Source organism: Aquarana catesbeiana, linkage group LG06 (genome assembly GCF_042186555.1).
Source record: "Aquarana catesbeiana isolate 2022-GZ linkage group LG06, ASM4218655v1, whole genome shotgun sequence".
NCBI classification, from domain to species: domain Eukaryota; kingdom Metazoa; phylum Chordata; class Amphibia; order Anura; family Ranidae; genus Aquarana; species Aquarana catesbeiana.
This window is the reverse complement of record NC_133329.1, coordinates 229,383,953-229,411,678: the sequence shown is the minus strand read 5'-3', so window position 1 is coordinate 229,411,678 and position 27,726 is coordinate 229,383,953. Positions and strand designations below refer to the sequence as shown.

The following is a 27,726-nucleotide window of genomic DNA, read 5'->3' as shown; positions in this document are numbered from 1 at the left end:
TTGTATAGACTTTATGCAGGTTAGCTTGAGGTTTCTTTAATTTAATCTATGTCCATTCATTTGATGATTTCACATACACACTGAAAATGACACACATAACAAATTGATTGCACATGCTGCTAAATTTAGGTTAAGTGGTACAAAAATGTTCATATTTTTATAATCGAAAATGTAAGAAAATTGTTTTACAGAAGAGATTATATATTAGGAGTGTGTTGAACAGTTTGTTATGATTACACAATCTGGTAACTATATATTTATTTAGCAGTTCAGGATATTGATATGCCTAGTTTTGACAAGGGACCATAGATATTACAATTTGCACAGTCTAGTGAAGTTAAACTGCATCTTTGTTTCCCATTATTAAAGTGTCCAACTATGCATGCCATTTCCGTCCACCTCCTCCAATCATAGAAGCCATACTATTGATTCTGTAAACAAAACATGGTCTATGAATAGAGGTGGAAAACTTTTTAATCATCTGCCCATCCTCCATTCGTAGATCTTTTATTTTCCATAGAAGCTGTAGTACAGCTTCTATGAATGGTGGAGGTGGATGGAAAGGGTGGACATAGCCAGGTACTGCAGGTGAGTGCCTGTACAGCTCCTTCAGCTCTGTTAACCCCTGTCATGCTGGAAGATTTTAGCAGCAAGTGTGTGGGGGAAGATTTCTGCTTAACCGGAAGATAGCAGCGCGAGGGAAATTTCACATTAATAGTAAGTGCCTTGTGATGATTTTTTAAAAAATAAACTTAAAGTGTTACTTAACCCATGACATTAAAACCAGTCTGTATTTGCAGTAAAGCATGCTTGTTATACTCACTGTGGAACCAAAGGGGTTAATCCTCCACATTGTGTAAAAAAAAAAAGCTGTTTGATCCTGTCTTCTCTGATCCTCCCCCTTCCATCATCCCCTTACAATTTCCTGATAACACAGAGCCTATGGAGTCAGGCTGCACATGCTCAGTTTGGTGTGTATTGCTAGAGAGGTTTTTGTTTTTCTTGGGAAAGTGCATGTGATCAGCACAGAGCCAATCAGCACTGTCCAGACAGAGTCAGGGGTCTTACAGTCTCATAGGGCAGTCAGAAAACTCCTCCTTCAAGCTTTAACCAGTGCTTGGCTGGACACTGATAGAAGTCACAAGACTGCTCTAAGTGCTGATGAGAAAAGGTATTTAGCAGTTTATATTTACTTAAATAATTGCATTTTCATGTTCTGTGTACTGTGGGAGGCCAGATATAGTGAAAGCAGGGTCCTGGGTTTAGTAACACTTTAAGCTTAAAGCTGATTTCACACCGAGGCATCGGCGGTAAATCACCGCTTTACCGTCGTTTTTGCAGAATTTTTCAGCCGCCAGCGGGACTCTTTTAATGCCCGCTAGCGGCCGAAAAAGGGTTAAAACGACCCGCAAAGCATTTCAATGGGCAGGGGCAGTTTACCGCTCCAAAGATGCCGCTTGCAGGGGTTTTTTAACATCCTGCCAGCGCATCGCCGCAGTGTGAAAGCACTCAGGCTTTCACACTGAGACTGCAGGGGAGATGTTTTTCAGGTGCTTTACATGCGCTATTTTTAGCCCAAAAGCTCTTGAAAAACACCTCAGTGTGAAAGGGGTCTTAGGATTTTGTAAAGCAGTTTCCATTGACTCATATGACTTGTTTACTACGTTTGGCTTGAAATGCAAGTCTAATATGAGCAGTGTTTAGTCAACAAACAAGATAGACCAGCATATTCTTTATGTGAAAATATTGGGGTTGATTTACAAAAGGAGTAGAACATGTCACTTTGCAAAATACATTTTTCCTCTAGCTTAATGTGTAAGGGGAATAAAAGTGGAAAAAAAAAACATTGCAAAGAACAGCCAATCATGCATGGAAAATTTTAAAAACAGGATTTTATTTTTTATTGAAGTCAGCACAGCTTTAACTCATTTACTAATCTAAGAGAACGTTTACTTTGCAAAGTGAAAATTCACTTTGTGATAAAGTAAATTTTTCCTTGGCTTAGTGTCGCAATCAAGGGTCAGGCTCGAAGACCAGTTGCTATAACAGTAGCGGAACTACCACTGACCAGCAGGATAGGTACACAGGCATTCACCATGGTGAATGACGCAGGCTCACCTGAGATGCAGAGTCTAAGTACTAACTGATGTTCACCAGAGCTTCTGATGGTGGAGATGGCTTTTGCTGCGTGTTAGTACCAGGTCACGGTCCTCAGGATCGCCCCACCTGGAGGTGAGCAAGCTGGGTCCAGTAGCGAATAAGCAGGTAGGGATCAAACAGAAGCATAGTCAGTAAACAAGCCAAAGGGTCAGTAATGAGTGGTTGCAGATTGGATCAGGTAGAAGCATAGTCAAGGAACAAGCCAATGGTCAATAATGAGTGGGTAGCAAAATATGGATGGCAGCAGGGAAGACAGGAGCAAGATACTGGCTGGAGCACAATAATCTGGCAAACAGGAAGTGCAGAGACATGACTTAAATAAGGAAGTTCATGGTAGGAGCAAAGAGTTCAGGGCTTAAGACAAACAAGGTTCAAGACACGATCATTCAAGGAATTGTCCTGGGAACTGTCCAGCATTCCAGTTAGCTCAGCAGGAAGAGACATTGCCTGACACAGCAGAGGGTGTGGGTTCAAATCCAAACCCTGACACTTTGTAAATCAGGTGACGCTGACCTGACTTCAATCTTCCAATCATGTGCAAGTTTGTTTTGTTTTTTTACTTTTATTTTCACACGATTTAGGTATTTTTGCAAAGTGAATTTTCACTTGGCTTCAATTTATTCTCTAAGCTAAGTGAAAATTCTCTTTGCAAAGTGAATACATTCTACTCCTTTTGTAAATCAACCCATTGTGAATAAAAATTGTCACTGTTACAATTCCACTTTTTAAAACTTATTTTTACTTAGGTAATCAAGGAAATGTTAACGCCAAGCAGAGTTGCAGCAGGGATCAAGATAACAGCCTAATGGAGTCATGGACTTCGTTAATGCAATTTAATCAGTCTCAGCGTGGTCGAATCTCAAACATGGAGTTTGAAGGGGATATCTTTGATGAGTTTTTGCAGCAGCAAAAAATTGGAAGGCAACATGTAACAAAAAGAGATAACCAAGAACTGCCCAGTGCAACAGATGTGAATCTGTATGAAAATGACAAAGATGATGGAATTGAGTTTGAAATTCCAGTATTACCTTATGGTCAGCGCTTATGCATTAAAATAGTAACTACCTGGGGAGATAGACATTATGTTGGACTTAATGGAATAGAATTATATTCTTCCACAGGCAACCCCATTCCTATAACAAAAATTGAAGCTTACCCCCCCAATAAAAATACAGTATCTGAATTTGCTAAAGACCCTAGAGTTGTATCAAACCTTATCGATGGTGTTAACAACACACAAGACGATATGCATCTTTGGTTAGCACCGTTCACACTTGGAAAGAGTCAATATATTTACTTAGACTTTGCATCCCCATGTCAAATAGCTATGATTAGAATATGGAACTACAATAAATCAAGAATTCATTCATTCCGTGGTGTAAAGGACATTAAAATAGTTCTAGATCACACTTTGATTTTTAAAGGAGAAATTGCCAAGGCATCAGGCAATCTATCTGGAGGTATGTACAATTCTTTTAGATCTATGTTAAAATAATCAGTTAACCATTTAAAGTGATTGTAAAGTCTTGTTTTTTTCCTATAAAAATAACAAACATGTTATACTTACCTGCTCTGTTGCAGTGGATTTGCACAGAGCAGCCCGGATCCTCCTTTTCTCAGGTCCCTCTTTAGCGATCCTGGCCCCTCCCTCGTGTTCAGTGCCCCACAGCAAGCAGCTTGCTATGGGGTCACCCGAGCCGAGTCACAGCTCCCTGGGTCCATTCAGACACTGAGCCCTGACCCCGCCCACTCTCTCCCCTGATTGGCTAGCTGACTTTGATGGACAGCAGCGACAGCCAATTTCACTGCTGCTGTGTCTCAGCCAATCAGGAGGGAGATTCTTGGATGGCTGAGACATTCGACGACGTTGCTGGACAGAGAGGGACCTCAGGCAAGTGTTAAAGGGGCTGAGGGAAGCTGCTGCACACAGAAGGCTTTTTATCTCAATACATAGAATGCATTAAGATAAAAAAACCTTCTGCCTTTATTACCCCTTTAAAGTTAGTCTTGGAAAGCATTAGAACTTCTGCTACAAAAAGACCCTGTCATGAGAGGTGTATGGGGGCTACAATCTCTGGCTTTCTTCTACAAATGGGTAAATATATAGAGTTGCGCTAAATAAAAACAGTGAAAAATTAAAAAAACAAAAAAAAATAAGAAAAAAGTCCAAAAGTGATGTAGCATTATATCTAATTTCCAAGTGTTGATACTCTTGATGTGCATCTCCGCCATCCAACACCATAGAAAGTGATCTGTGCAGCAATGCCACCACTGAAAGCAGAGATGTCTGCTTACCAGCTCCAAATGACCTCTCTATACAAGAGGTCGTTCGCGCTTGTGGCTATAGCCAAGCCAAGACATTTAACAGTTCCCGGAGCTCTCCTGTTCTTAGCGAACTCCTTGCCCAGTTCACTAAGGACAGAAGAGATCCGGGAACAGTTAAAGAATATTTACCTATTTTTGAACTGTACATATTTCTTGCAGGAGAGTTGCTGCTTATAGCATTAAGTTATTGATTTAGCACAGTTTTTACATCATTTTCTAAGTTTCTTTTAAAAATGCTTTTTGCCAGTGTCAACATTTTTTTGAGTCGCAGACCCGAAACATGCATGCTGTAAATGAGTCTTAGGATTCCATTTTTTGTTGCAGGTCAATATGACAGCTAGGCATTCAGCGTTATCAAAAGGAATTAGTAATTCTCTCATGATCTCATTGCCCCATTGAGATTTTTCTGTCAGATTTTAAATAATTTTAGTTTCTGCCATAATAGATATTTCTTATTCTGTTATGTCTTACACCTGTCATGTAGACAGGAATGGAAAAACTTTTCTTAAACCCCTTGTTCTGTTGAATAGACATGAGTGTGTATAAAACAAAGCAATAACAGCGGATTGATAGATCATTGTTATCATAGATCTTAAAGCGTTTGATAACTGTGTAATCTTCCCCCCTCTAAACTGTAAAAAAAACCCCTAAACCTACCACTTCCTGTATGCCCTCTCTAAACAGACCACAATAACCAGGGCTGCTCCGCCCTGATCACCGTGGTCAAAGTGCCTCCCTCTGTGATAGGCTGCCTGATCCGCTCTCCTCTCTCCCCCCCTTCCCCTGCCTGTCGTTCCCCTCTGTGTTTGTCTCCGGTCCTGCCCCCTGCCGCCATTCTTGTAAAATAAATTTGCTAAATTGTCACTGCCAGCCTCTCTATTAGCACACTATGTAATTTCTTTTAAAAAGACGAGCGCTGTAAATACCTAATTTCAGCTGTCTTCAGGCTGGTCATGTGACTCGCGACCGCTTTACAGCTACGATACATTGTTTCTGCGGAAGAGACTAGCGCCCATGTGATCGTCACGGCTGACATCAGAGGAAGATCACGGACCCTCCCTCAGAAGCAATGTATCAAAGTTGGAAAGCGGCCGCAAGTGATGTGACCCACCGGAAGACAGCTGATATTGGGTAATTACAGCGCTCGTTTTTTAAAACGACACAGTGTGCTATGCTAGCCTCTAATAGAGGGGCTGGCATAGACTTGTATAGATGGGTTAACAAACCCTTTAAGTCTTGCTTATAGAAGTATTCAACCTTTAACCCTTTCATGACTAAGCCTATTTTTGACATTTGGTGTTAGTTAAAATCCGTATTTTTTTGCTAGAAAATTACTTAGAACCCCCAAACATTATATATATTTTTTTAGTAGAGAATCTAGAGAATAAAATGAAGATTGTTGCAATATTTTATGTCACACTGTATTTGTGCAGCAGTGTTTTAAACGCAAATTTTTGGGAAAAGGGACACTTTCATGAATTTTAAAAAATCCAAACAGTAAAGTTACCCCAATTTTTTTGTATAATGTGAAAGATGATGTTACGCCGAGTAAATAGATACCAAACATGTCACGCTTTATAATTGCACGCACTCGTGGAATGGCGACAAACTACGGTACCTAAGAATTTCCATAGGCGACACTTTACATTTTTTTTCCGGCTACCAGGTTAGAGTTACAGAGGAGGTCTAGTGCTAGAATTATTGCTCTCACTCTGACGATCGTGGTGATACCTCACATGTGTGGTTTGAACACCGTTTACATATGCGGGTGCGACTTCCGTATGAGTTTTCTTTGCTGCGCGGGGACGGGGGCGCTTTAAATTTTTTTTTTTCTTATTTATTTTATTTAATTATATGTTTATAAATTGTGTTTACATTTTTTTTTTATATCTTTATCCAAACGTTTTTACAAAAAAAATGTATCCATACATTCAACAGATAAATTTCATGTCTATTAACAATGATAAAATGTTAACCTTTATTTATACAAAATCATAATCAAGGGTTCCATTTCCAGTTCAAACTCCTATGAATTGGCCTATTAATAACCCCAAACTGACCATCCAGCTAATGGCCACAAGTTCATTTCTTTAGTATTCTACTTATATGTGGAACTCTTGACCCCCATTGATAAAACATCCTATAACATTCACTCCGCCCATACACACCCACAAAAAAAAAAAAAAAAAACAAACCCAGACTCAACCCCTATTACTCCAGTTTCTCCCCTTATACTCCTAGTGAAGAGTGGCTCTATATTCTCCCCAAACCTGCCAGGAAGCTAAAGCCTGTTTTTTTTATCCCAGTTTCTAAGATCATCCTCTCTTCAATTGACCGCATATCGCCCAGCTCACACTCCCATTCTCCTATAGATGGTTCCACATTACTTTTCCATTTCCTGGCTATAATTGTGCGTGCTGCTGTTACAAAATGTTTAAGGATACCTTTTTTTATACTTTTCAATGACCCAGGGATCATTGAAAGTACTGTTATAAATACATTGGGCTGTATATTACTTCCTGTTATTACCCTGTATATTTCGAAGACCTTCTTCCAAAAATTTTGAACCCCCGGGCAGAAGTACCATATATGCGACATTGTACCCTTCGCTCTCTGACATCTCCAACAGATGTCTTCATTGTCTGATTTTATCCTATGTAAATCTACGGGCCATCTGTACCATCTTGCCAGAATCTTAAAGTTCCTCTCCTGATGTCTATAGGAGATCAATTGTTTGTGTGTTAATTTAATTGCTCTTTCCCATTATTCTTTGGGTATGGTCATTCCTAGTTCAGCCTCCCATTTTTTGACATACGTTAGCTCATGTATCTTATTTGAAATTAAATATTGATATATCCTAGAGAGTATGTGTAATGGCTTTTGTTTTTGTAGGAACAGCTTTTCCAGATCTGTGAGTGGTCTATCTAATACCGCCTCTTTCACCAATAAGCAGATATACTTTTGTAACTGTCTATATCGCAACCAGTTTGTTTTATGTTCTATATCCAAAGCCTCTATCGGGAGAAGCCTATTCCCTTCCATAGTCTCAACTATCCTGGTGTCTTCATTTCTTTGCCACTTAAGTTCCTAACATCCCTTGCTGGTGGGAATTCAGGATTATCGAATAAAGGGGTCATTGGACCTCTATATGTCGACCCTATTCCCAGTTTCAACATGCCATCCCACACTTTTAATGTTGAAGCAACCAGAAAGGGAAGCTCTCCTTCTAAAGTTCTATTTACTTTTATTATCCAAGGTAATGATTTCAGTTTAACCGCCACAATCTCTTCCTCTAACCTAACCCATTGCTTACTATCAGCCCCATGAAACCAATCCACTATCCTGGTAATAAACACAGATCTAAGATGGGTTGATAAATCTGGGAGAGTCAACCCGCCATCTTGTTTTAATTTAAACAATGTTTCTCTACTAATTCTGGCTGTTTTGCCCGCCCATATAAAGCTCCCAATGATTTTCCATAGTTGGTTCAAACTTTTTGTTGCAGGGAATATTGGGATAGTCTGCAATATATATAGTATCTTCAGTAAAATATCAATTTTTATGATACTTATCCTACCCAACCAAGAAAATTATCCTCTATTATATTGTAATAATTTTGTAATTTTTTTCACTAGTGGGAGGTAATTGCACTCCTGGATCTTACGAATATCCCGAGGGATGTATATTCCAAGATATTTAAGCACATCAGTTTGCCATTTAAACGAAAAGTTCTTTTTAAGTAAATCTACTGTAACATTTGGTAAGGTGATATTAAGTGCTTCTGATTTATCAAAATGCACTTTGAAATTACTCGCCTCTCCAAAACGCTTAAATTCCCTAATTAAATTCAGGGTTTTTTAAGGTATTATCTCTTGCCTCCCGTCCTTTTATAAATCCCGCTTGATCCAGATGTATGTATTTTGGTAAAATCTGAGTATTTCTATTTGCTATTATTTTAGAATATATTCTCAGATCAACATTTGTCAAAGAAATAGGTCGATAATTACCACATAAAGTGTGGTCCTTTTCGGGTTTGGGTATTAGTGAGATATAAGCGAGCATACCTTGTGAAACAAAGGGCTGCCCGGCAGACACAGAATTAAATGTCCGCTAAAGAATGGGGATTAGTAGATCTTTAAAGGTTTTATAGAATCGTGGGGTAAAACCATCCGGTCCCGGGCTTTTGCCCGGTGCCAGTGTATCTATTATATTCTGTATTTCCAGCTCAGAGAACTGTTCTAGTTGTTCTACTTCAGTTACCGATTAAGTTGGTAAGGCCGTATCTTTTATATATTGGTGAACTCTCTGCTGGAATTTTTCCAGGTGTTGCTCTGCTAGTTGATTTGGAATATTATATAATCTGGTATAAAAAGTATGAAAAGCCTTTTAGGATCCCCTTTGGGTCATACGCTACATCACCAGTTTCTGATTTAATCTTTATAATAGATGATGTATTTACCCGTTGGTGTAGGGCTCTAGCTAACAATTTACCCGGTTTATTACCCTGTTGAAAATACAGAGCCCTGTTTCTGTCCCTGGCCCGCAATGATTGTTCATTTAACAAGGTTCGTAGCTCTGCTCTTTTTTCCACTAATTTCTCACATTTTCACAGTGCTGGTGTTCCCTTATATAATAGTTCTAGTCTCGAAATTTCCTTTAGCAATTCATCCGTTCTGTTCTCTTTAGCTTTAGCTTTTTTTAATCTAGTTCTGTGTTTTATGAATAAACCCCGTACTACACATTTCAAGGCCTCCCATTGAGTAGGTAAAGAGGTGGTATCCCCTATATGATCTATTACAAAGTTTATTATAGCTTCTTTAATTTCCCTTACACAGGGCTCAACAAACAGAAGATTATCATTCAACTTCCAAAAACATCTGTTCCCATTCTTATTGGATTCTGCTACCACCAGAAATATAGGCATATGATCTGACCAGATCACATTGCCTATATTCGAGGAGGAAGCCGCAGCCGTTGATAGCTGATTAGTCAGGAAATAATCTAATCTATGATGGGTGTCATGAACCTTTGAATAAAATGTATATTCCTGTTCCATTGGGTGAAAAGCCCGCCATATATCTACCAAGTGATATTTTCCCAACATATCCTTAAATTTCTTTTTGTCGCTACCCTTCTGCACTCTCAAGGATGTAGTAGTGTCAATATCCTGATCGAAAACAAAATTAAAGTCGCCCCCTATTATTGTTACCCCTTCTGCCCTCTCCATAAGATCTGACAACAGATGTATTGCTGTTTTAATTTGTTCATAGTTAGGAAGATAAACATTAATTAGAGTGTATCTCTTACCAAGTATAACAAGTTTTACTAAAAGTGCTCTCCCATCATTATTTCTCCATGTTTCTATTACCTGGTGAGGAACTGATTTATGTATTGCTATTGAGACTCCCCTAGATTTTGAATATGAAAAAGAATCGTGGTACCAAGTTGTATAAAATCTGTTTTGTAAATTAGGTATATGGTCTGTTCGAAAATGTGTCTCCTGGAATAAGGCAATATCTACTTTTTGTTTATGCAGAGAGTATAGGATTTGAGATCTTTTTATTGCAGAGTTTAAGCCTCTAACATTATATGAGCAGAGTTTAATTCTCCCCGGCATAAGAAGGAGAGGAGAAAGAAGAGGAGAAAGAGAAGAAAGAAGAAAGGAAAAAAAAAAATTATTTGTGTCCCCCCCCTCTTCAATCACACACACCTCTCACACAGATTCTCTCACTACCTATTCGATTCTTTTAGAATCAATCTTACAAAGTAAGTTCCCTACTCAGGGAGACAAAAGGGTTTACCCTAGAAAAGACGTTTCCTACCCAGGCATAATATTGTAGTGTTTTTCGTTCCCAGCAGAGAACCCCCCCCCCACCAACCCCACCCCACCTATCGAACCTCTAATAAATCTTTTACCACCCCTATACCCGCACATAACCCAGACTCATCCAGAATTTTGAAAAACTGATGTTAACCTCATAATAAGTTTTACTTCATAACCCTTCTTTCTTATTTCAAATATTATACACCAAACGGTGTTCAAGCATAATTACAAAAGCAATATTTGATCTTAATTACTATTAACTTAAGAGAAAAAAAAAACCCACCCCCCCACCACCCCAACCCACTAATCATCATACAATCTACTAATTAACGACTTAACACAAACAAATTCCTCAGTGTGGTAGTGTGTTACAGTCTCCGTATAAAGTGTAATACCTGCACTTTTTGATACATACAAAATTAATATAATGTGCAAACCAAAAAACCCTCTAATAGATCATTTACCACCCATATAACCACACATTACCCAGACTCATCCAAAATTCTGAAAAACTGATGTTAACCTCATAATAAGTTTTACATCATAACCCTTCTATCTTATTCCAAATATTATGCACCAAACGGTGTTTAAACATATTTACACAAATAATATTAATTAAAAAGAAAAAAAAACCTCCCCCATGACTAGCCTCTAATAAATCATTTACCACCCATATGACAACACATAACTCGGACTCGCCCAGAATTTTGAAAAACTAATGTTAACCTCATAGTGAATATTACATCATAACACTTCTATCTCATTCCCAATATTATGCACCAACCAGTGTTTAAAGCGGTGTTCCACCCAAATTTTGAACATTATCTCTATGCATTCTCTTCCTTGCCTAGATGCTGACATGCTGTGTAAAAAAATTTAATTCGCCGTAATTACCTTTTTTTTTTCTAATCTTTTTAGCACTTCCTGGTTTTCCTCCCATGGGAGTAGGCGTGTTTCTAGCCTCTCCCAGACCTCCCACAGTCCCCTGGGAGCTAGTCTCAGGCTTCCCAGCATGCATTGTGCAACAGCGTCATCACAACATCTCGGTGAATGCTGGGAGCACAGCATTCACCGCATCCAGGAAATACATGCTTGTGGGCTTCAAATGCCCACATTGAAGATGGAAACTGCCTTCAGTGAATTTTTTTTTTTTTTTTTTTTTGTTCCTTGTCAAAAGAAGTTTATTGAGTATACAATGTTATAAAGATACATAAAGTAAGTTTACAAGGATCTATAAAGTAAGCTCATTGTTTTACAGTAGGGTTTATATAGGTAAATATCATGAAATTTCAAATATTAAACATTGGGTTCACGTAAACCTAAATTAAAGATATATATCATTTCCTTAGTTACTTTTGTAGGTATTTAAATGATTTATACCTACTATACATATTGTTTACAAGTAGAGTGTATATAGGTCAAATAAATTCTGATAATGAGCTTTAATCGTAAGGTGGAGAAAAGGAAAGAGAAAGAAGAAAAAGGGTTGAAAGGTAGAGGTATGGTCCACAAGGTTGTCCCGCTCGTCAGTTTATTATTCTTTTTAGTTCTCTTTGAAGCCTTAGAATGGGTGTCTCTGTAAGTCATTTAATCTGTTACCATGGCAACAGGACAGAGTCATTGAAATTTGACAGGAACTGTTGTTTTATCCAAGGATGCCAAAGTTTTTCAAATTTTGGAATTTGATTTTGATCGATGGCTACCATCTTAGCATGGGACATTGTATTATTCATTCTGTGAATTGTTTCTGCTAGTACCAATGTAGGAGATTTCCATGCCTTGGCCACTGTTTGTTTTGCAGCCGTTATTAGTTGGATCATAAGTTTGAATTGAGAGAGTGTTAACCATTCCGGTTTTAGATTAAGTAAAGTTAAATATGGATCTGGTTGTATTATTTTTTTAAATATTTTAGATGCAATCACGAAGACTTCCTTCCAGAAGGTTTGGATTACTGGGCACGTCCACCATATGTGTAAATATGTGCCTATTTCTGGGCATCCTCGAAAACAAAGAGTTGAGGTATTAGGTGAATATTTTGCCACTCTAGCTGGGACAAGGTACCAGCGAGTTAGGACTTTATAATTTGTCTCCAGTGCTAAGATGTTGGGTGAAGATGACTTAGATGTGAGCCATATATTAGACCAGTCCGTGTCTTCTAAAGTTCGTCCCAGGTCCTCCTCCCACCTCTGAACGTAAGAGGGTCTATTAAGATTTGCTACTCCATATAATTGATTATAAAGTGATGAAATTGTACCTTTAGCAAATGGATCTTTTGTACAGATTGATTCAAAAATGGATAATTGGGATAATGGTGTATCCCCCTTTAGGAATGGTGTATAGAAATTTTTGATTTGGAGATATCTAAATATCTCAGAGTTAGGTAGATCATATTTTTCTCTAAGCGATGGGAATGAAAGGAATGATTTAGATGCTATGAAGTCGTTTAGTGTCTGAATGCCTGATGTTGTCCAAGCTTTAAAAGAATTTGGGTAGATCCATGCCGGATAAAAGGCCGGATTTCTGATAAAAGAAAGGAGAGGATTGTGTGGAGATTGTAACTGATATTTGGTTTTTAGTTTATCCCAGAGAGATAAGAAGTGTTTAGTTATGGGATTATGAATTTTAAAGCGGTCTTTAGGATCAAGCCATAATAAATTTGATATTAATAGAGGGTCATTTTCTGAAGCCTCTATAAATACCCATAATGGGATTTCCTGTTTTGCATGGTATTTGGACAGACTGGCCAAATGTGCTGCTCTGTAGTAGTTAGTAAAATTAGGGTATCCCAGGCCTCCTTTATTTTTGGGAAGATGTAGTGTGTGTGTAGGTATACGTGGTTTAGAAGAGCCCCATATAAACGAAGTTGCTCTTTTTTGTACTATTCTCAAAAAATAGGAAGGAATTGGAATAGGGAGGACTCTGAATAGATAAAGCAATTTGGGTAGAATAGTCATTTTGATTGCATTAATCTTCCCTATCCAGGATAAAGGAAGTTGCGACCATTGTTTTATTAGATTTGTGATCTGTCTTAATACAGGAGGATAATTGGTTGAGAATAAGTCAGAATGAGATGCTGTTAAATGAATTCCAAGATATGGGATTGATTTTTCTGCCCATGTGAATGGGAGTGCAGCCCTAGCCAGGATCAATTCCATGTTTGTGAGTGAAATATTAAGCACTAGGCATTTCTTAGGATTAATCATAAGGCCGGATAGGGCTGCAAATCCATCAAGAGCTGGTATTAAGTTAGGACCAGAGACCTGTGGTGATGATAGAAAAAGTAATATATCGTCTGCAAATATACATAATTTGTGTGTAATACCTCCTACTTCAATGCCAGTTATAGTTTGGTTTGTTCTGATGTATTGGGCCATGGGTTCGAGTATAAGGGCAAATAATAAGGGAGATAATGGGCAACCCTGTCGGGTACCTCTTTCGATATTAAAGGCTTCAGATTTGTATCCAGCATATTTTATATAGGCTTTGGGTTTATTATATAATGCTTTGATCCATGTTAAAAAGTGGGGTCCAAAACCCCATTTTTGTAATGAATATTGCATATATTGCCAGGATACTGTGTCAAATGCCCTCTTAATATCGAGAGATAGAAAACATAAAGGGATTTTCCGTTTTTTAGCAATATGTGCCAATAACACTGCCCTGCGTATATCATCGCCTGCCTGTCTATTTGGCATGAAGCCTACTTGATCTCTATGTATTAATTTTCCTATAATGCTATTGAGGCGTTTTGCTATTATTTTTGCTAATAATTTAATATCGAGGTTTAACAGAGAGATAGGCCGATAATTCACACAGGAAGTATCATCAGAAAGGGGTTTTGGGATCATACAAACAATTGCCATTAGTGTTTCTTGCCGAAAAGAATGTTCATCTAGAAGTTTGTTAAAAGTTTCAGTGAGAATGGGAGAGAGTATTTCTGAGAATGTTTTATAGTATAAAGCCGAGTAGCCGTCTGGGCCTGGTCTTTTGTTAAGTTTTAGGTCTTTTATGGCGTTAGCAACTTCATCTATAGTTATAGACTCATCCAGACTGCTTTTTTGATTCTGAGATAACTCAGGTAAGGTTATTTTTAAGAAGAAGGATTCAGCTTCTGTAGGATTAAATTCATTGTTTGTCTTGTATAAAGTTGCGAGATATGAGTGAAATTTATGGACTATTTTAACTGGATGACAAGTGTAAACATTTTTTGATAATTTCAAACGTATTGGTTTGAAAGATTTGTTAGTTGAATTTAATGCCCGAGCCAAATATGTACCTGGTTTGTTTGTATTCATGTAGAAATTGTGTTTGGAGCGTTTGAGGGATTTATCAACTGACTCGGTGAGAAATAGATCGTATTCCAATCTAGATTTTTCCAGATGAGATTTTGTACTCTGAGATGGATTATCTTGAAATGATATGTAGGCTGCATTAAAATTGAGTTCTAGTTTTTTTGCTAGATTTTTGCGTTCCCGTTTAAATAGTGCCATTTGTCTTTGTATTGTACCACGCAAGACAGGCTTATGAGCTTCCCACAGTGTTATTGGGGAGATGTCTGTTGTATTATTAATTGATATGTATTCCTTTAAAGCTTGTTCAATGGCCATCTGATGTAGTGGGTGTTTGAGCATTATGTCCGGTAAGTACCACGTTGGGTCATGCGCTTTTGGTATGGCTGAGGCTATAGTAGTGTATACTGCATTATGGTCAGACCACGGAATCGGAATTATATCGGATGCAATAATTTCTGGTATCATTCCTATTGTTAGAAAAATATGATCTATTCTGGTGAAGGTTTGATGAGGGTGCGAGAAATAAGTGAATTTCTTTTTCATTGGGTTACTTTCTCTCCATGAATCTACCAGATTGTATTTGGAAAGAAGTTGAGAAAAAGGTATAGAGGTTATTTTGGATGGTGTAAAAGGTGATTTATCTAGAAATGGGAGGAGGACCTGGTTCGAATCCCCACACATTATCACTGTTCCTATTTTGTGTGTATTAATCACTTGTAATATATGTGAGAGGAATGGTGTAGGTTGTTTGTTAGGAGCGTAGTAGGAAATCACCGTGATTGCTGTATCCATTATATAACCCATGAGTATCAGGTATCTACCTTCTGGGTCTTTAATTTCTGATGATAAGGTGAATGGTGTGGATCGGTGAAATGCAATTAGAGTTCCCCTTTGCTTGGTACAGGCAGAAGCCGTGTAAATTTGTTGATAAAAAGGAGAAATATATTTTGGAGTAGAATCTTTGGTGAAGTGTGTTTCTTGGAGGCATACTATGTGAGCCTTCTTGTTATGGAAAGTACGGAAGGCTTTGGTCCTTTTTTGAGGGACATTTATTCCCTGAACATTCAGGGAAAGTATATTCAGTGGTGCCATGGCAATAGATCAAATAGTTTTGACTTACTTTTTGTTATGCAGAGCTGGCTGCGCAGATCAACCTGTGTGGACTGAAGAGATGAATAGATAGAAAAGAAACCAGTGAATTCTGGAGTAAAGAGTAAACAAAAAACATATGAGATTAGATGATACATTGTATAAATTATTTTTTGCAAGTAATCACAATTTACCCGTGAAAGAGAATAAATATCTCTCTCAGGGGAATAAGTGCCTTCGTCTCACTCCCACATAATATGGTTGGGAGAATGAGGAGGGCTAATGGGGGTACACGGATCTTCCGCTTACAGGAGAGAAGTGCTATGTCAAAAGACATCAAAATGATGTTTCATTAATTGGAGTGCAGAATATAGTTTTTGTTGAAATTATTTATTCCAGGGTGGTTGTATATGGTTAGTCTTGCCCTAGGCTAAATAATTCAGTTAGAAAGGTACTGTTAATAACTTTGGTATTGATGAAGATAGTTTGAATTATTTTGGGATTTTAACCCTTTTAGAGTAAACAATTACATATTTTATTCATATGCAACTGTTTAGATATGTTAACTTATAAAATTGAGGTTGTATTGCTTCAGATTAGAATAAACAAAAACATAATTCTAGGAACTAGTTAGGTAATAATATATTTGTTTTAAGAAAAGAAAGAAAAAGCTTCCATTACTTCTGGATTATTGAACATATTTGTCCTAAAAAGTAATAAATCTATTGTTATTACCTGATAATATATAACTGAACAAGAATTTCCTTATTTCACTTATATATTCTAAGGCTATATGAATCAGAAGTAATAAGAAATATAACTGGAATGTAACATGATCCCACACAGTGTGTGACTATCAGAATGCAGTTACATTCAGTTATAAATACAGGTTTTTTATAGAGAACCATCTCTTAGTATAATAAATGAAGAGATATCAGGAATTAGGATGTCAGTCCATTGAATCTTCTTGGTCCATGGATGATGTGGCATAACGGCCTCTTTTGTGAGAATGATGATTCCCATTTTGTTCTGAAATTTTCTGGGTGCTGCCTGAAGGTGAAGATGACGCCATTCTTCTGCGTGTGGGAGTGTTGCTGCTTGTGGGTTCTGTCAGATTTAATTTTAAAAGGGTTTGTTGTAGTTCATCTGCTGATCTGCTTCTGTAAATTGTACCTTGGTAGTTAAATCTGACTGAAAAGGGGAAGCCCCATTGATACATAATGTTGTGGCGTTGCAGTTCCATTAGTTGGGGTTTCATGGATCGTCTTTTAGTAATAGTAAGTTGGGATAGGTCAGCAAAAATTTGATAATTGTGTCCTTGAAAATTAAGTTCCTTTTTTTCTCTTGCAGCAATTAGTATTTGTTCTTTCGTTCTGTAATAATGAAATTTTGTGATTATATCACGTGGGGGTCCATCTTTCTTTTTGGCTGTGAGGGCTCTGTGTACTCTGTCCAGTTCTAAACGTTCAATAGGGATATCTGGCTTTAGTTCTTGTAATAGAGCAGTAATAGTAGATTGCAGGTCTGTCACAGTTTCAGGTATTCCCCTTATGCGCAAGTTTGAACGTCTGGCTCTATTTTCATAATCTTTGAGCTTAGTTTGAAGTATTAAATTCTCTTTTTTTAATTGTTCCAATTCTGTTATATTTTCTTGGGTTGTAATTTCAATTTCATCCATTTTTATTTCTAAGGCTGCGGTGCGGTTTCCCAGCTCTCTTATTTCTTTGGTTAGGCTTTTTGTTATTTGGTCTGAGCTTTGTTTTAAAGCCTTATGAAGCATCTTTTCAAATTGTAATAATATTACTGGGGATACTGAGGAGGCTTGTGGAGAAGTTTGTGAGAGGGTTTGTTCTGTATCTGACTCAAATGGAGAGTCTTGCTGTGACATTTTCTGTCTGTGAGAGCGCCCTGATGCTGTATCTTGTGAGGTGACTGGAGCTGCTTCAGCTGCAGTGAGTGCCTGTGAGCTCTTTGTGAGGTGATTTTTATTTCTGCCACGGCTTCCTCCCAGTACCATATTTCCTGCCCAAACTTTCACAGTTTGTTCCCTGGGGCAAAAAGGTTCAAATGGATACCTTTTGAGCCTGCAGGCTCCGCTTTGTCCTTCTCTTCTCTCCTCAGCGGTGTGGAGCTCTAACAATGCATGTCTGCTCTGCTAGGCTCCGCCTCCTGCCCCCCGCCTTCAGTGAATTTTATAAGTTATTCTTTACAACAAAATCGGACACAGGCGGACTTATTACACAGAACATGTGAGTAGATAATCATGAGAAGAAAAGTTTGTGAATGAACTCCAAAAAAAAACGATAGATAGGTGGACCCCCGCTTTAAGCATAATTACACAAACAATGTTTGATCTTAATTACCATTAACTTGGGGGGACCCCATCCCCCCATCCCTTTTTTCCCCTACTAATTAATCATATTACAGCCTACTCAAAACCAGGCAGTTGTCATCACACATTATGAACAAATTCCTCAATGTAATGTGGTGAGTAAATTACAGTCTCCGCATTAAGTGTAATACCTGTAGCTAATAGTGCATATAAAACTGATGTATTGTGCAAGCCTTGAAAAGAAAAAAAAAAAAAACACCTCCCCGCGCTGGGAACCTAGTTCCTTCTCCCTTTCAAACTCGATCTACCCCAACCCCCCTTCTACCATCCCCCTCCTGTCACTATTCAACTATCTATCTCCTGTTTTAGCCTACTGGATTACCATAATATATTTGAGACCATATAGGTAAATCCACTAAAGGGAGTTGGAGCTTTTTTAGAAAATTAGGGAGGTCCCCCAAGTCCCGAAATGAAATATTATGTCCATTTTAATTTGAAAGGGAAATCCCCATCTATAAGGTATCTCCTTTTGTCGTAAAATGTCTAGTAGGGGCTTAACTTCCCTCCTTTTCATCAATGTGTATCTAGATAGGTCTTGTAGGAGCATAAGCTGGAATCCCTCATATACTATAGTGCGTTGTATCCGGGCAGCTGCCATAATGCTACCTTTACAGAAAAAAAATGGATTCTACATATAACGTCTCTTGGTCTTGTTGTTTCTCTGTCTCTGGGGCCCATAACCCTGTGTGCTCTGTCGATTTCAAGATCCTCTGTCTTAGACCTCTTCAATAAGTCATTAAATATACTTTGGAGAGCTACTTTCAGGTGATCTATTCCCACCGATTCCGGTAGGCCTCTTATTCTTGTTACGCCTACTTCTATTTTCCAAATCATCGGAAACATCGATTAAATGTTTTAACCGTCGATCGATTTCTTGATTTTTCTCCTCTAATAGTAGTATTTTTTGGTCAATAACATCCAATCTAGAATCTGTGGTTGTGATCTTTTTTTGTACGTCAGTTAAGGAAGACCTCAATGTCTGCATCTCCTCCTTATACGAGGTTTCCAATCTGTATACATATTTGTCCATATCCTCCCTAGTTGGTAAAGACTTTATATAAGCCTGCATATCCCACATAGGATTCTGCCCCCCTCTCTCTTGGTCCATTACAAGTTGTGGCATGTGTGCTACAACACCAATATTGAGACTAGGCTCCATATCGCTTGTAGGAGACACAGGATTTGTATCAACAGTCATAGAACCTTCTAGATGATCCTGAGATTGGGAATGTTGAAAAAAGCCCTTAATATCTGTTTTGGGAGTTACAGGAGGTTTTGGGGGGACTTTAGCTGTACCTCCATTAGATCCCCTTTTAGCTTTCTGGGATTGCGCACTTTTTGGAGGCATATTCTAATCCAGACCCACCAGGATAAGGACTATTGCAATAAACGCACAACCAAACTTTTCTTGCACACCTGTGACTTTTAGAAGTAGCTTAAATGCATCCAGATGATACTGTGTTAGTTTAGCCCGTATCAAGACCAATCTTTTCTGCTATCAAGCCTACGACTAGGACTTTAAAGTATCAGAATGAGGAAAATGACTCCTTTCTCTCCTTTAAACATAACAGAATATAAATATTTCTCCAGTCCCCTTCTTAATTTATATATTGCATGATGATTCAAATCTTCCCTCAGCTATTAGAGTGGGTTTTTATAATCTTTCCGTCTCTAAGAATCAACTGATCACTGAATAGAGATACATAATAATATCCACACAGTCCCAGTATACAACACCACCACTCTTCTTTACTTATCAGCAATCCATATCTCCAGTCTAAGTATTACTTACTGGCTGGATCATCCCTCGATCCCACAATGGACAGGGGGGCAGGGAATCTCAGATCTGTTTGCTTCTGTTGGTGAGTCCTCCAATGGTTGTAGTCAGTATGCTTTTTAGGGGAAAACATGCGCTTCTTCCATCCACTCGATCCCGCTCTCATACAGCACAGTAAGAATCGCTGATAAGCATCGTTGCTCTTCTCCGTTCAGCGGGGATGGCCAGTCGGTACCGCCAGAACTTCACTCCCTCCCCGTCATCCACTCCCAGGGGATATTTGTCAGACCCAACAGCCAGCTTGGATCATCTCCCAACACACTGTGGATCTCTGCACGCTGCTAGATGGAAAGTCCAGGAGGAGTGCATAATTAGGGAGTTAAAACAGCTGATTGCCTGGGTAGTTAGGAGCGGCTTCACCGCACGTCCATCTCGATCAACCCCCAATCTCAACTGCAAAAAAAAAATTTTTTTTTGATGACTTTTATTGCTGTCATAAAGAATGTAAACATCCCTTGTGACAGTAATAGGTGGTGACATGTACTCTTTATGGAGGGATCGGGGTCTAAAAGACCCCCGATCCCTCCTTTTGCACTTCAAAGTATTCAGATCGCTGAAAACGGCGATTCTGAATACTGTGTATTTTTTTTAAATCGGCACCATTGGCAGCCAAGTAAACGGGAAGTGACGTCATGACGTCGCTTCCGCGTTTACAATTAGGAGGCTGGAACGAAACCACCCACAGCTTCGTTCCAGCCTACCCCCAGCTGCCGGAGGAAGCCGTTTTGTCAGCGGGCCTCCCGATCGAACGGGAGGCCCGGTAAGAGCCGCGGGAGGCGGCGGGAGGGCGGGAACATCCCCTCCCGTTCCTCCAGTATAACAGCCGAGCGGCTTTTAGCCGCATCAGTTGTTATATTCAGATAGCCGATTGCCGGCTCTAAACAACGGTACCAGGATGATGCCTGCAGCTGCAGGCATCATCCTGGTATAAGCCCCGAAAGCCGAGTACGCACATCTGCGTACGCTCGGCGGGAAGGGATTAAAACAACACCGTCTCCTTGTTGAAAAAACTGAATTGTGGGCAGTTTGAAAAAGAAGATGCACACTTACCTTTTCTTTCTTTTTTGATCAACAAAAAAAATAATTTATAAAGCAGACCTTGCTCTAAAATAACTGAAAATCCTTTCCCAATTATAATTTGCTGCACAAAACTGTCACAAAACTCCTGTTGGGTGATGAAATTAGTTAACCACTTAAGCCCCGGACCATTTGGCTGGCCAAAGACTAGAGCGTTTTTTGCGATTCGGCACTGCGTCGCTTTAACTGACAATTGCGCGGTCGTGCGAAGTGCCTCCCAAACAAAATTGACATCCTTTTTTCCCACAAATAGAGCTTCATTTTGGTGGTATTTGATCACCTCTGCCGTTTTTATTTGCACTATAAACAAAAAAGCATAGTATTTTTTACTTTTTGCTATAATAAATATCCCCAAAAAATATATCAAAAACATTTTTTTTTCCTCAGTTTAGGCCGATACGTATTCTTCTACATATTTTTGGTAAAAAAAAAATAGCAATAAGCGTTTATTTTCGTAGCGTAGGTTGCAAGCACCCAAGGCAAGACAAGTCATTTGCACCCTTAACACATGGACATTTTGCGCTCCCTGAGTCCCTTCAACTTGTACAGTATTAAAACCCTTATGGTACATTTTAGAATGTACCAGTCTCTTTGTTCTCCTTTCTTTCCGTTTTATCTCTCTCTCTATCCTATTTTCTTGTTTTTTACCCCCTATCCCTCTCTCTAGCCGTATTTCTTGTTCTTTCTCTTATTCTTTCTCTCCCTTTTTCTTTGTTCCTTAACCTCTTTTCCTCTCCCTTCCATGTTTTCTCTATATTTATTCCTTTTCTTACTCCTCGGTGGGGGGGGGAAGGGGTCAGTGGCAGTGCTGGCGAGGAGTTGGGATGAGTGGCAATGCTGGGGGGAGTTCTCATCAGCCATCTTAGGTGCTCTTGATCAAGGTCATCTGCTGATCTGAGAACTGTAGTGGGGACTTTTAATGGCAACTATAATCACAGGTAGTGTTGCTCACTGTGTCTCCAACTTTGTGGTGTCTCGTAGCAGTGACACCTATGCCGAAATCAGGAGATAGGGTCTCCTCCAGCTCCTCCTACTTCACATTTCTCACCAGTTAGCTGACCTCTAGTCTCTGTTCCCCAGCCATGCTGTGAACTGAATGGGAGGCTGCAAAGAGGCTGAGTAGGTGGCCGCGGGCTCCAGGAACAGCCCAGCTGGGCAGCCACAAGCTCCAGGAACAGCCCTGCTGGGCGGCTGCAAAAAAAGCTGAGAGAGGGGTGCGGGCTTCAGGAACAGCCCAGGATTTGTTGACCCCTGGCAAATCATCATTTGACCCCCGGGTGGGTCCCGACCCCAGGTTGAGAACCACTGGGTTAACCACTAGGTGGTGCTGTAGAGGTTAGGTGTGTCCTAGGGAGTGATTCTAACTGTGGGGGGAGGGGCTGTGTGTGACACTACACTGATCACCGCTCCCGATTACAGGGAGCTGTGATCAGTGTCATTAGGCAGAACGGGGATATGCTTGGTTACATTAGCATCTCTCCGTTCTTCCTCACCATGAGACGATCTCAGGCATCCCCACAGACATCGAGTCTGCAGGACCCGCGGTCACGGAGCTACCGGTGGGCGCACGCCCGCAAGCCGCCTCTTAAAGGGCAACGTACAGGTACGTTAATCTGCCTGTACGTCCCCTTCTGCCACAGTATGTCTGCGTGAGGCAGTCGGGAAGCCGTTAATTACCCCCGTTCCTGTTCACAGTTCCTAGACAAGTTTGACATCACCGTCTTGCTGGTGAAATCCCAAGGAATGCAAAGAAGATGCTACTGCGCTGTTCTGTAGAGTAATTTCCTAAGATTTTGGGTACTTGCCCCAGAGTAAGCATATTTACTACCCCCCCCCCCCCAGTTGTTTTGTGACAGTGCACTGGGTAGGAATGTGGGTAGGGCCCTCTCTGAATTAGTGGATCTTGCGTAAGGGCAAGTGAGACACAGTTGGGTTATGTTGCCACCTATGGGAGGATTTGGCTCTGGCAAACAGAAAAATCATAAGCTAGCCTCCAGTATAGGGCCACCTCTAACCAGAAGTTTTTTACTAGTCTCCTTGGAGATTGGATGCCTTTTTTGTTAACTCTGCTAAGTAGTCTAATTATTTTTCTTTAATGTACATTCAAAGACACAGGGTATCTTCATATTTTTTTATGATGGGGTTATGCTGCCACCTTCAGGTGATTAGACACTAGCAAAAAAAACAAGAATCCTCTATTCAGGCCTAACCCCTCCCAGCAAGGCAAAGCCTGATGGTCATGTCTGTGCAGTCTCTGTACACAAATTAAGTTCTTTAGCTAGTTTCAAGATTCCATATGGAATTAAGAGACTGGTTTATCTAGATTTGTTCCTATGGCAGTCAGCTAAGCGGAGTAATACTTGGAACCCGTATCTGTAACATTGCCGGTCGGCACTGGACTCTGTGCAATGATATAGGGTGTACAGTATCTGCAGCATGGACTAGTGAGTGGAAATCCCTCAGATTATACTGGTACCAGGTTTGTGTGAGGTGGAGTGAGGGTCTCCATATTCCTGGTCCTCTCTAGGGAGATCTCGGACGTTGCTGCTTGAGCTGGTCCCTGTATAGAGCTATCTGGATTGGCCTTTCCTAAGACTGACTTTGGAGTGCCATCTCTAGACCCCGCTGGACTTAATGTGTGGGGCTTGCCTGGAATGTGATCTTTCGTCCCTGGGTGCTGCATTGTGGCACTTACCAGGCGGGAGTGTACTAGATAACTTTGGAGCAATCTACCCGCTGAGTGTCTTCAAAAACTGTGTGCGTGTGTACCTAGAAGCAGGTAAAGGGTGGTCACACCAATACTGATTTGATTTGGATATCTGTTCTGTGAATATACTTTATATTTTGTTAATTGATACAAATAAACTATTGACTTTCTGAAAACATTTGTTAATTTGCAGCATTTTTTCACACCTGCCTAAAACTTTTGTACAGTAGTGTATATCTTTCATACACAACCCATCCCTGGTGTCCTGCTGTAATATATATATATATATATATATACACACATATACAGTATCTCACAAAAGTGAGTACACCCCTCACATTTTTGTAAATATTTTATTATATCTTTTCATGTGACAACACTGAAGAAATGACACTTTGCTACAATGTAAAGTAGTGAGTGTACAGCTTGTATAACAGTGTAAATTTGCTGTCCCCTCAAAATAACTCAACACACAGCCATTAATGTCTAATCTGCTGGCAACAAAAGTGAGTACACCCTAAGTGAAAATGTCCAAATTGGGCCCAATTAACTATTTTCCCTCCCCGGTGTCATCTAACTTGTTAGTGTTACAAGGTCTACAAGGTGAATGGAGAGCAGATATGTTAAATTTGGTGTTATTGCTCTCATTCTCCCATACTGGTAACTGGAAGTTTAACATGGCACCTCATGGCAAAGAACTCTCCGAGGATTTGAATAAAATAATTGTTACTCTACATAAAGATGGCCTAGATTATAAGATTACCAAGATCCTGAAACTGAGCTGCAGCACGGTGGCCAACACCATACAGCGGTTTAACAGGACAGGTTCCACTCAGAACAGGCCTAGCCATGGTCGACCAAAGAAGTTGAGTGCACATGCTCAGCGTCATATCCAGAGGTTGTCTTTGGGAAAAAGACGTATGAGTGCTGCCAGCATTGCTGCAGCGGTTGAAGGGGTGGGGGGTCAGCCTGTCAGTGCTCAGACCATACGCCACACACTACATAAAATTGGTCTGCATGGGTGTTGTCCCTGAAGGAAGCCTCTTATAAAGATGATGCACAAGAAAGCCTGCAAACAGTTTGCTGAAAACAAGCAGACTAAGGACATGGATTACTGGAACAATGTCCTGTGGTCTGATGAGACCAAGATAAACTTATTTGGTTCAGATGGTGTCAAGCGTGTGTGGCGGCAACCAGCTGAGGAGTACAAAGCCAAGTGTGTCTTGTCTACAGTCAAGCATGGCGGTGGGAGTGTCATGGTCTGGGGCTGCATGAGTGCTGTTGGCACTGGGGAGCTACAGTTTATTGAGGGAACCCTGATTGCCAACATGTACTGTGACATACTGAAGCAGAGCATTATCCCCTTCCTTCGGAGACTGGGCCACAGGGCAGTATTCCAACATAACGACCCCAAGCACACCTCCAAGATGACCACTGCCTTGCAAATGAAGCTGAGGGTAAAGGTGATGGACTGGCCAAGCATGTTTCCAGACCTAAACCCTATTGAGCATCTGTGGGGCATCCTCCAGCAGAAGGTGGAGGAGTGCAAGGTCTCTAACATCCACCAGCTCCGTGATGTTGTCATGGAGGAGTGGAAGAGGACTCCAGTGGCAACCTGTGAAGCTCTGGTGAACTCCATGCCCAAGAGAGTTAAGGCAGTGCTGGAAAATAATGATGGCCACACAAAATATTGACACTTTGGGCCCAATTTGGACATTTTCACTTAGGGGTGTACTCACTTTTGTTGCCAGCGGTTTAGACATTAATGGCTGTGTGTTGAGTTATTTTGAGGGGACAGCAAATTTACACTGTTATACAAGCTGTACACTCACTACTTTACATTGTAGCAAAGTGTCATTTCTTCAGTGTTGTCACATATACAGATATAATAAAATCTTTAAAAAAATGTGAGGGGTGTACTCACTTTTGTGAGATACTGTGTGTATGTGTGTATAATATATATATATATATAATTTTACTTTTTATTAGTGATCTGTAGAAATATATAAAAAAAAATGTGTTCGCAGTAGCTGTACAAAGGTTTTCAATCACTGTGTATAGACCGGTTCAATAAAGGGCAATTTCACCCCCTTCCTTCCCAGGCCAATTTTTAGTTTTCAGCGCTGTCGCACTTTAAACGTCAATTGCGCGGTCGTGCGACGTGGTACCCCAAAAAAATTGACGTCCTTTTTTCACCACAAATAGAGCTTTTTTTTGGTGGTATTTGATCGCCTCTGCGGTTTTTATTTTTTGCGCTATAAACAAAGGAAGAGCGACAATTTTGAAAAAAACACAATATTTTTTACTTTTTGCTATAATAAATATCCCAATTTTTTTTTTAAAAAACACATTTTTTCCTCAGTTTTGGCCGATACGTATTCTTCTACATATTTTTGGTAAAAAAAAATCGCAATAAGCGTATATTGATTGTTTGCGCAAAAGTTATAGCGTCTACAAAATATGGGATAGATTTATGGCATTTAAAAAAAAAAAAAAATTTTTATTTTTTTAGCGGCGATCGCAATTTTTTTTGGTGACTGCGACATTATGGCGGACACATCGGACACTTTTGACACATTTTTGGGACCAATCACATTTATACAGCGATCAATGCTATAAAATTGCATTGATTACTGTGTAAATGTGACAGGCAGTGAAGGGGTTAACCACTAGGGGGCGGGGAGGGGTTAATATGTTTCCTAGGGAGTGATTACTAACTGAAGGGGGAGGGGACGCTCAAGGGGAGGAGACCGATCAGTGTTCCTCCGTTCTGGGAACACAGATCGCTCTCCTCAGAGCTGACAGGCTGTGGATCTGTGTGTTTACACACACAGATCCACATGCCGGCCCGGTTAACAGGCAATCGCGGGTGCCCGGCGGACATCGCGGCCGCCGGGCACACGCACCGGGTCCCGAGGAGCGCGGTGGGCGCGCGCGCGCGCGCCCCCTAGACGCCCGGGAATCCCAGGACGTCATATGACGTCCACCCAGGATGGGAGATCCCATCTGTGGACGTCATATGACTATGGGCGGGTAGGGAAGTGGTTAAAGCATTATTGCTAGATAAAAACAAACAGTGTGATTTTACAGAAAGTAATTTGAAACATTGTTATCTATATTCTGTTTGTCTATTTTACCTTTCATTTTTTTAATTTCTCAACTGCAGAGCAATTTGGGGATACAATATTGTTCACCACCAGCGATGAAATTTTACAAGCAATATCAGTTTATGATCATACATTTGATGAGAATTTGGAAAACACATGTGTTCAGATAGATGAAGAAAAAGTGAACATTCGTCCAAAGACCGCAGACAGTGGTGGAGATGGAATGCCAATGACAGAGGCAGACTACAGTGAAAAAATACAGGTGATGACTAAAAGGATATCTAAAGGTTTAATTTAAAAAAACAAAACAAAAAAAGCAAACATGTTATACTTGCCTCCTCTGTGCAGTTAGTTTTGCACAGAGTGGCCCCGATCCTCCTCTTCTGGGATCTTCTTGAGTGCTCCGTTAGAGAGCTGCTCTCCCACGTGGCACCCGTGGGGGCGCTCCCATGTGTTGCTGCTGCTTCTACTGACACTGACAGCAGGAATCAGCCCTGCCCCCTGGCTCCCGTGTCATTGTATTTGATTGACAACAGCGGGAACCAATCTATCCAGTCAGGACCCAAGACATCGGCTGGAGCTGGTGTGTTCGTCCCATCGCTGGAAAGACCGGGTTCCGGTAAGTAAAAGGGGGGCTCTGGGGGCAGCTGCATCACAGGAGGTTTTTCACCTTATTGCATAGAATGTATTTAGGTGAAAAACCTCAAGTGTTTACAACCCCTTTAATACATAGTCTCTTAACTGAAAACAAAAAGCAAAACCCAGCCAACATGGTGGCAAATGGCATAGTTTTACAAATACTATTCTCCTTCTTATTCCCCACAAATTCTCCAAGATAACTGTTTTTTAGTAGTCAGCAAATTATAATGATCGTCACTTTAGATGGGATATTACTGTTACCGCCTTTGCAGTCCAG

The 27,726-nt window shown here is 40.0% G+C and overlaps 1 protein-coding gene across 6 annotated transcripts in view; it reads left to right on the top strand.

Annotated features, from left to right (window-relative positions):
* KATNIP (katanin interacting protein) overlaps positions 1-27,726 on the top strand; it is a 310,890-nt gene that overhangs the window by 191,212 nt on the left and 91,952 nt on the right. For 5 of the 6 annotated variants that reach the window (XM_073633020.1, XM_073633023.1, XM_073633021.1 and 2 more), the window contains 2 exons: positions 2,907-3,620; positions 26,870-27,072. In XM_073633020.1, the coding sequence (XP_073489121.1) occupies positions 2,907-3,620; positions 26,870-27,072 (917 nt within the window). The remainder of the gene's footprint in view (positions 1-2,906; positions 3,621-26,869; positions 27,073-27,726) is intronic. The other variant, XM_073633024.1, reaches the window with a different exon arrangement.